Source organism: Pempheris klunzingeri, chromosome 23, assembly GCF_042242105.1.
Source record: "Pempheris klunzingeri isolate RE-2024b chromosome 23, fPemKlu1.hap1, whole genome shotgun sequence".
Taxonomy (NCBI): domain Eukaryota; kingdom Metazoa; phylum Chordata; class Actinopteri; order Acropomatiformes; family Pempheridae; genus Pempheris; species Pempheris klunzingeri.
In genome coordinates this window covers 9716138-9725048 of record NC_092034.1, presented here as the reverse complement: position 1 = coordinate 9725048, position 8911 = coordinate 9716138, and the positions used below count along the sequence as shown (strand labels likewise).

General features: G+C 47.3%; 2 protein-coding genes across 2 annotated transcripts; both read left to right on the top strand.

The window, feature by feature from the left end:
- The first annotated feature begins 328 nt into the window (after positions 1-328).
- On the top strand, positions 329-3966 carry LOC139222705 (5,6-dihydroxyindole-2-carboxylic acid oxidase-like). Its single transcript, XM_070854550.1, has 7 exons — positions 329-683; positions 1073-1395; positions 2570-2774; positions 2883-3050; positions 3136-3315; positions 3428-3574; positions 3701-3966. The coding sequence occupies exons 1-7, from the start codon at positions 329-331 to the stop codon at positions 3889-3891; spliced, it is 1569 nt and encodes a 522-aa protein (XP_070710651.1). The 3' UTR covers positions 3892-3966.
- Positions 3967-5438: 1472 nt separating this feature from the next.
- Positions 5439-8711, top strand: LOC139223068 (leucine rich adaptor protein 1-like). The gene is made up of 2 exons (XM_070854994.1): positions 5439-5712; positions 8264-8711. The coding sequence occupies exons 1-2, from the start codon at positions 5500-5502 to the stop codon at positions 8651-8653; spliced, it is 603 nt and encodes a 200-aa protein (XP_070711095.1). The 5' UTR covers positions 5439-5499; the 3' UTR covers positions 8654-8711.
- Positions 8712-8911: the final 200 nt, after the last annotated feature.

Sequence of the window (8911 nt, the reverse complement as noted above, 5' to 3'; positions counted from 1 at the left end):
CTCTCCCTCTTTCCCCAGTAGGAAATATGATGTTATGTGATGGCATCACGCGGGAGTCAGAAAATCCGGGTAGTCATGCGCTAATCCGGTATTTAAGGTCGATGGTTCACTGATTCGGGGGAAATAGAAGCAGGGGCCTGGGCGCATGGGAGGGGACGCTTCACACACCCTTAGTTGTCAGAGAAAGTTATTCCTGATGTGTTGAAGTGATACATGCTCATTCCGGACAAAGGGTTAGCTCAAGTGCACATTTGCAGGTAAATACTCAGTTGGTAAAAGTGACTCCAAATCAGCCGAACCTAAAATTTGGCAAACCCCTGTTTGGATAATGCTTCGGTGCTGCTTTTTGGTGCTTGTGGGCGCGGTGGCGGTGAGCGCCCAGTTCCCCAGAGAGTGTGTGACTCCCGAGGGACTCAGGAGTGGACAGTGCTGCCCGTCGCCCCCAGGATTCGACAACGACCCCTGTGGCACCAGCGCGGGGCGCGGACAGTGCGTGTCCGTCACGGTGGACGCGCGCCCGCACGGCCCTCAGTACCCGCACGACGGACGCGACGACCGGGAGCGATGGCCCAACCGATTCTTCAACCGGACTTGTCAGTGTAACGGAAACTTCACCGGTTTTAACTGCGGCCGCTGCAGACACGGATGGACGGGGGTCAACTGTGACCAGCGAGTTCCTGTTGGTGAGTGCGCGTCCTCTGTGGAGTCTTTTCATATAATGATATTATAGAATGGATGGGATGGAGTGTGCGCCGTTGCTCAATGGCACTTCAGCACTACTCCTCAGGGAGCCAAATGAACTGATTTGGGCCATTTCATGTCGATTTAACTGTTTTAGGACAAAGACAGATGATGTTAACTAATAGAATCCAAATTAGAGTCCTATGAAACAACCTGCAATGCTTTTGAAACAGTTACAGCCCTGAAAGCATTTGGTGACCAAATGAATTGATGAAAAACGGCCAGTTACGCACATTTTCTGTACTTCTTTTTCCCAGCCATTAAAAACGGATCCAACATTAACGCATGACTGATTGAGTTAATCCACTTTTCCTCTGCTATAATCCCACAGTAAGGAGAAACGTGATGCAGCTCAGCGCGGACCAGAAGCGTGCGTTCGTGAACGCGCTGGACCAGGCCAAGCGCACGGTGCACCCCGACCTGGTGATCGCCACGCGGCGCTTTTCGGAGATCTTCGGGCCGGACGGGAACACCATGCAGTTCGACAACATCACCATCTACAACTACTTCGTGTGGTCCCACTACTACTCGGTCAGCAAGACGTTCCTGGGCGCGGGGCAGGCCAGTTTCGGGGGAGTGGACTTCTCGCACGAGGGGCCCGGTTTTGTCACTTGGCACAGGTACCACCTGCTGCAGCTGGAGCGAGACATGCAGGTAACACACTGTATAAGGAGGGGAGACATCACAGTTCCATGCACGGTGGTTCTGTGGGATGGCTCTGATGCGATGGGGCATGTTAAGATAAAGATTGATTCTGTGTCTGTGTTTGCCTGAGGGGAATTCTTAATTTACCAATATATCACCGACTGATTTTCATTTTCAGCCCAGCTGTCGTCCCCACAGCTTGTTTGTCTCACCTAATGCGTGCCCCCCCCCCCCGTACTGGCGAGGAAATCATAACTTACGACGCAATCTCACGCTTTAATAGGCGGGCGGTGCGCAAAATGGGATCTCACGCGTTTTATGCGCTCAGATTCGATTTGATCCGCACACCATCGAGTTGACTGTTTGAAAACACTACTGAGGAGTTATAAAACTGCAGCATGCGTCAAAGGGGTGTGTGTGGAGAATGTTCAACATCCCTCCCAGCTCAGAGTCGGTATAATTGTCATATCCGTCTCAGCGCTTCAAAATTACGCAAGTTGTTTTTGGCACACAAGCGCGGAAATTGAAGCAGCTGAAACCCTGACAGGACTCCTGCTGAGAAAACCCCATCCTCATCCTGTGCTAGTTCATGGCTAAGCTGTGCTCCCTAATTAGTTTTCATTGCATCATGTATTGACACATTTACGTGTAACTTTCCCTTCAGTCTGTGTTGCATTTATCTCAAATTAGGACTTTCTGCACAGGCCGTCAAACTCACGAGTGCTTTCTTTGCAGAAAGTTTCTGAACCAGTTCTAAATCCAATTTGTATCCTGCCCCCTGGTTGCACAGCAGTCTCAATTTTCCCTTTCACAGAGGCATTATGATATATTGCATATTGAGTGATTAGAGACTGTAAAATTTAAATAACCAATTTATTGCAGATTTATTCATGCACGATGAACAGATATTGTCATAGAATGTCTTTCAAGCAAATCACAGCGTGTATGAAAATGATACCCTATTTATTCTAGGCAAAATGGCAGCGTTACCAAATGAGACTCTGACATGTCTTAAAAGTATGGGAATATACTGCTGTCTGCACTGTGCAGTAAAACATCAAGCAAACTGTGTTATTTCCTTCCGTGCAGGTTAAAACCGTCTTCCTCAGCCTCTCCACATTCACAAATTCTAACTCTAAGCCATCCTTTCATTTATTCATGTAAAAAAAAAAAAAAAAACTAGGACATGCTGCAAGACCCCACCTTTGCTCTGCCCTACTGGAACTTTGCCATCGGTGGAAGCACATGCGACATCTGCACAGATGACCTGATGGGAGCCAGGAGCAGCTTCGACATGAATTCCCTGAGCTCCAACTCTATCTTCTCCCAGTGGAGGGTCATCTGCGAGAGCGTAACGGACTATGACACACTGGGAACCATCTGCAACAGTAAGACTATTGTTTATTTAGCACAGCAAACACTCGTGAGATGTTACAGAGATCCTCTTTATTCTTTTAGTGCTCTCTTATCTGCTTCCTTCTCCCGGTTGCTTCCAGGCACTGAGACCTCCCCCATCAGAAGGAACCCAGCAGGAAACGTCAACAGGCCGATGGTGCAGCGTCTCCCCGAGCCCCAGGATGTGGCCGACTGTCTGCAGGTTAACACTTTCGACACGCCGCCATACTACTCCACCTCCTCTGAGAGCTTCAGGAATACAATCGAGGGTGACTATGAAGACATGTCTTTCTCTATCTGTCTGTCATACGGCGTTTCTGCACAGTCTTATGAGCTGTTATGGTCTTTTAACAGGCTACAGCGCCCCCAAGGGGAACTATGACCCCGTGGTGAGGAGCCTCCACAACCTGGCCCATCTGTTCCTGAACGGGACAGGAGGACAGACTCACCTCTCGCCCAATGACCCCATCTTCGTCCTGCTCCACACCTACACCGACGCTATATTTGATGAGTGGTTGAGGAGACACGGTCCAGGTGTTCTGAAAAAAATCTGGTTTAAAAAAATGCTTGTTTCCTCCAATTATGCCTCCATGTTTTAATGCTTTATTGTCAGCATGTTGTGCTAACTTCAAGTATTTCTCTACAGACTCACCCGTGTATCCTGAAGAAAATGCCCCCATCGGTCACAACAGGCGCTACAACATGGTGCCCTTCTGGCCTCCAGTGACTAACGCTGAGATGTTTGTGACTGCACCGGAAAATCTCGGATACTCTTATGAAGCAGAGTGGCCAGGTATTCGCTTTGGATGACTTCTACTGCTGCCACTTCTTTTTTTCTTTTTTTTTTGTGGGCCTGCTCTCAGCCTTTAGATAAATACAGACGACAAAGGTAATAATCATCTTCCCCTCTCCTTTCTAGGTCAACCTTTCACTCTGACCGAAATCATCACCATGGCGATAGTCTCTGCCCTGGTGATCGTCGCAGTCATTTTCGCCGCCACCACGTGTGCCGTGCGCGCCAGGTCTTACAAGATGGAGGGCCACCAGCCTCTGCTGGGGGATCAGGGGTACCAGCGCTACGATGATGACAAAAGCCAGTCTGTAGTCTAAGATGGAGCACGAGCCACAGCCATGTGCCTCTCCCCTTTACTTTACAGTGACACAGCTATGCAGTTTGTTAAAACCTGAATCTGCCCCCCCCCCCCAAGAGCATGTGTACATTGCACATAATTACTTTTACATTTCCCCAGTCAACATAATGATGATAGATCATGATAGATCTACTGTTAATCTAATGGAGAGGTTAAGATGTAAGCAGGAGGGCTTCAGCGACAGATTTGGGGAAATTTGATAATGGAAAATATGTTCAAATAAAGTGAACATGGACAACTCAAGTGTTGGTGTGGTGGGGACACCACCAGGTGGTGCTGATGCTAGTCAGATGTTTTAAAATGACACTATGAGCTATGACACCATCAGTAGTTTAGTGTTTCACTTATGAGGTGGTCAGGCGTTAAGGACTTAGATTGTGGTAAGCGATTCATAATGTGCTGTAGCATTACAGAGTGATATGAGAGCGAGGCAGGCAAAAATAATTGAAACATTCACTAACAGATCTACAGCTTCTACAGACTTTATAGCCTGTAGCACTTTTCCCGGCTCCACAGTTCAGTTTAGCTGCTCAGCTGGTCATTTTTTATAAAATACACTGCCCATGTCACAGAGCCATAAACACCCACAAGGGGGTGCAATAGTTCAGTTCCTGAGACTCTGCATGTACTTCAATGCTTTGGATTCTTTGTTTTGTTTTAATGATGTATTCACATAAATTGATCCGTGTGACCTGAAATGCAATTAATGAATGAAGAGATAAAAAAAAAAAAAGAAAAAGAAAAAACAGGGGTGGTGATTCAGAAGAAGAAATGTAGCTGAGGGTCAACAGGTCGGAGCCCTGACGCCTCACTGACCTGTGTGCTCACACACAGAGTGCAGCTTATTCTCCTTTTCCTGCCTTTTATTTTGCAGCTAAAAATGTGTGTGAAGTGGTGACGAGTGCTATTCTGTTTTTACATTTATACTTTTGCCAAAATGTTGTTGGATCTGGGTTGCACGCCCGTGCAGTAATTTAAACGATTAAATTTTATTCCTACACTCTTGGCCCTGACACTGAATGCACCAGTCACACTAATGAACCCATCAGAGCCACATTTCCAAACACAACACGTCTAATACAATAAGGAGCAGACGTGCTTATGTCGGTGTATGTTTGCCCGCATTAGTTCATGATCTTCGGACACATACATGGGGACATAACCTGGAGGAGGCTGGACTCCCTAAGCCGCTCTTTTCTAACCCGTGATGAGCGCGTCGGTCTGAGTTTCAGTGTTTTGCAGCCGGGTGTCGCCTCACCTGTCGGGTGTCTGGTTTCAGGGGGAGCTCCTCGGTGGGAGGGTCCACGGGGAGAGCGGTGTCGCTAAATGGTCAGACGCCTGAATGGGAGGTCTGTCGGCGCTGTAGAGGACCCAGTATAAAGTGCTCTCGGCTCGGCACGGCACGCTTCCTCCCGTGAGCCGGTTTAATTAGGCTGCTGCAACTTTTCTCAAACTCCTGGTGGATGTAACTCGCGCGCGTCAGGAATACTCAGTTATCCACCCCCCTCCTCCTCCCTCCTGCTCCAAACCACTCAGCCAGGACGTGTGACACCTCTGACGGTCTGCAATGGACGAGGACAGCAGCGTCTTACCCGAGCTGAAGGACTTGGAGACCAAACTGGGCCGAAAAGTGCCGGATAGTCTCATCCGGTCTCTGGTCGGAGGAAAACATCAGGACGAGCGCGAGACGGCGGCGCGTTCAGTGAACACAAAATGTTGTAGTAATTCAGCGGACTTGAAGAGACTGGAGAGCAAAATGCTTTTCCTGAAACAAGAAATGGTGAGCGTCTCTTTTTGCGTCCTGTTTAGCAGAACGAGCAAATAAATACGTAGCTATCATTGCTACAAACAATACGGTATAAGAAATAGTTGAGCTACAGAGTTTGTTTCAGTCCAGCTTAAAGTTTACCGACCTGCAATTACTGTAGCAGTTTATTTATCTACAGTTCTTCAAATTGATGAAAAGGGACCTTGAATGCAACTGTGTGCACAAGCCAGCTCTTAATGTTTCCTGTTAAAATGTCCTCTGTCTCTACTGTTTGACACTGAGCTGTCTGCGTTACATGCAAAACAGGTCTTCATATCAACATGTGGTTGTTAAATGCAGCAGTTTCACCCATGGGTGTTGAGCCTCATTCCTTTAAAAAGCTCTGTGGAACCGGTCAGGAGGTGATGGCCGTTCACACCTCCAGTCAGCAGAGACCTTCCTCACCTCAGGGAAAGACCCCCCTCCCCACCCCATCATCATCATCATCCTCATCATCATCCCTCTCTGTCCTCTTGTTATTCAAACCACTCTGTGAAATCCATTTGTGCCTGTGTAATTGCCTTTTCACGATGACATAATTCTATCTGCCAACACTCACCATTAAATTATTTTCAAATGTCACGCTCCTTACACTGAGGCTTTGTCAGATCCAGGCTCACGGCAACCCCCCCCCTCCCCTCTCTCTCTAAGTAAGGTCACCAAAGGTATTAGGACTCCTGAGCAGATGGCCCAGCTGACCGAGTTTTGCAGACCGTTGCGGGGCTGTGTGGTGACCAGCAGCCTGTCAGTTGATGTGACACACCAGCACACACCGTCACTGTGGCTCAAACGTCACGCCATCATTTAATTGTGCTGATATGTTGGAGGAAAAACAACTAATCAACTTAATTATTGAACTTAACTTAGCGTAGTTCAATTTGTGGCCCCTTGTTGTTAGACAGCACGTGTCGAATTCGGGCCATCCAAGGCCGCCCTGTTTTTGTGGCTCCCCTCACAGCTTAATCACTAATCCAATCAGACTGCTCTGTTTTGGTGTGTACAAGTCTGGTCGACACACACATCCTGGCAACGTGGTTGTGTTTAGCTCATCGAAAGCATTATTTGAGAGCTGAAAGCTTTACCACGGGAGCAGCTGAACTCTGAAATGTCCCCAAAAAGGTTCGGGATCGGCCCTTATTAGCTGCGTATGATGAATGAAACGTGTTGTTGTAGATTCAGAGTGACAGAATTATGCAGCGCTAATTGCGTTTCCTAAACTTGTTTCGTGATAGCGACCTGCTGGTGCCATCTTATTAACGCGAGATAGCTGCTTGGACTCAAATTCCAATATGACTCCATCTGCTCAGCTTCCCTGTGTGTATAAAGCGGGCGGTTATACACGCAAAACAAACACACCAGCAGCAGTGTGAGCTAAATGAAGGCTGGTTGCAAATCCACTCCAATGAAAGCCCGTTGTATCAAGCCAGCTGTCTGGGACACTGTACCAGCCCCGTCTGCCTTCATCTACCGCAGGGCGATCTGAATGCAGCGGGCTGCTGCAGCTGTCCGTTTGCCATGTTTCATTCTGACTGGGTGCTTGTCACCCAGTGGACACGGGGGGGACTCCCTTTGAGTGACTCCACAGCCCGTCCGCTTCCGTCCTGAGTCAATGGCATGGTTTGTCATGCCAGGGAGTTCAATCAATGGCCATGCTTGTGTGAAGAAGGCATATCAGTCAGAGTCCTGGATGCTAACTGCTTCCTGTCTGTGCTGGTAGATGAGTAGTAGAAGTCCTTTGTTCACAACAAAGCCTGATAGACAAAACAAAACAGCACACAGTGTTCTGGCCATGACGGGACATGAGAATGCTAACAATTGTTAGAAAAAATCCCAAGACAAGGTGAATTTAATAGCTGACCTGGAGCTTTCCTTCATATCACATGATCCTCATCAGCAGATGAACTGGTTTTTGTGTTGTACTGACTTTCATTGTACTTATGAGGCCTCACTGTTTCATGCAGTATCTGTGTCAAAGGAGTAGTTCTACATTTTTTGTAGATCATCTTCTTGAGCAGACTGACGCCATTCTCGTGTCTATTTGTTTAATATAAGGCCTCTGCCAGCAGCAGGGTTTAGTTTAAAGCTTAGTTTAACAGTTTTGTGGGCTGGCACAGTGGCTGCCAGGAGTCTCCTGGCAATCTAATGGTCATGACAAAACTCCAGAAAGTTACCTCTGCTGGCCAAAAACTACTCTGGCACACAACCCTCTGTAAAACAGGAACATTTTATCTTTAGAGGCGTTGATAAGTGACTTATAGAGGTGCAGATGCATTTTAGTTACCTTTGGACAGAGTTAGCTGTTTACTGTCTTTATGTTAAGCTAATCTAACCAGCTGTTCGCTTTAGCCTCATATTTAATGGACGGATGCGAGAGTGGCATCAATATTGGTCTCCAACACTTGGGGAGAAAAAGTGAAGAAAGGGTAATTTCCAAAAATGTGGGAACTCTTCCTTTAAATGCTGTTTCATCCTTAAGTGTACAATGACCTGACCTGGGATGTTTTTTTTTTTTCCAAACTCATAGGCACATCTGCGCGCAATTGATGTGAAACTGATGCAGCAGCTTATGTCAATCAACGAGGGCATCGAGTCCATCCGTTGGATGATAGAAGACAAAGGGGGCGTGGCCAGCCAAGAGGGCAGCCTGTCGGGCAGCTTGTACAGCCTGTCAGACAGCCAGGACGGTGCGTCGCTGCGAGGCAGCTTCAACAGCTTGGATGATGGTAACAGTGATGGGCTGGATGGCCTTTCTGTGGGCAGCTACTTGGACACTCTAGCAGAGGACCTCTCAGATAACCCCTCGCCCACAGAGCTGGACTGTTTTGTGGATAAAACAGTCATTGACGGCGACGCTTTCAGCAAATCGCCACTGAAACTCCGAGTGGAATCAGATGAATACTACTGCTTCGGATAATGAAAAGCTGAACACGGTGGTTACAGAGACTACTGAGATGTTTGGTGAAGAAAGATTTAAAAACGTGTTCTTCAGTTTGACAAATGAACACCACTGTCAGATTATTATTATTTCCCACATGCTTCACATTTTTTTCTCTATTGCAACAGCCAAGGTTTTTTGACAAGACTTACTAAATGACTCATGTTTTTATTTCTTTTCTTTTTTTTTTTTACTTGAAACCAGCTTCCTTATGTTGTCGCTTGAATACACCTCATC

Bases quoted from the DNA above. Each gene is read 5' to 3' on its own strand.
- LOC139222705 (XM_070854550.1), top strand. From the start codon at position 329: ATGCTTCGGTGCTGCTTTTTGGTGCTTGTGGGCGCGGTGGCGGTGAGC. The intron at 3,316-3,427 runs GTGTTCTGAAAA...ATTTCTCTACAG, and splicing joins GTTGAGGAGACACGGTCCAG to ACTCACCCGTGTATCCTGAA. The intron at 3,575-3,700 runs GTATTCGCTTTG...TCTCCTTTCTAG, and splicing joins TTATGAAGCAGAGTGGCCAG to GTCAACCTTTCACTCTGACC.
- LOC139223068 (XM_070854994.1), top strand. From the start codon at position 5,500: ATGGACGAGGACAGCAGCGTCTTACCCGAGCTGAAGGACTTGGAGACC. The intron at 5,713-8,263 runs GTGAGCGTCTCT...CCAAACTCATAG, and splicing joins TTTTCCTGAAACAAGAAATG to GCACATCTGCGCGCAATTGA.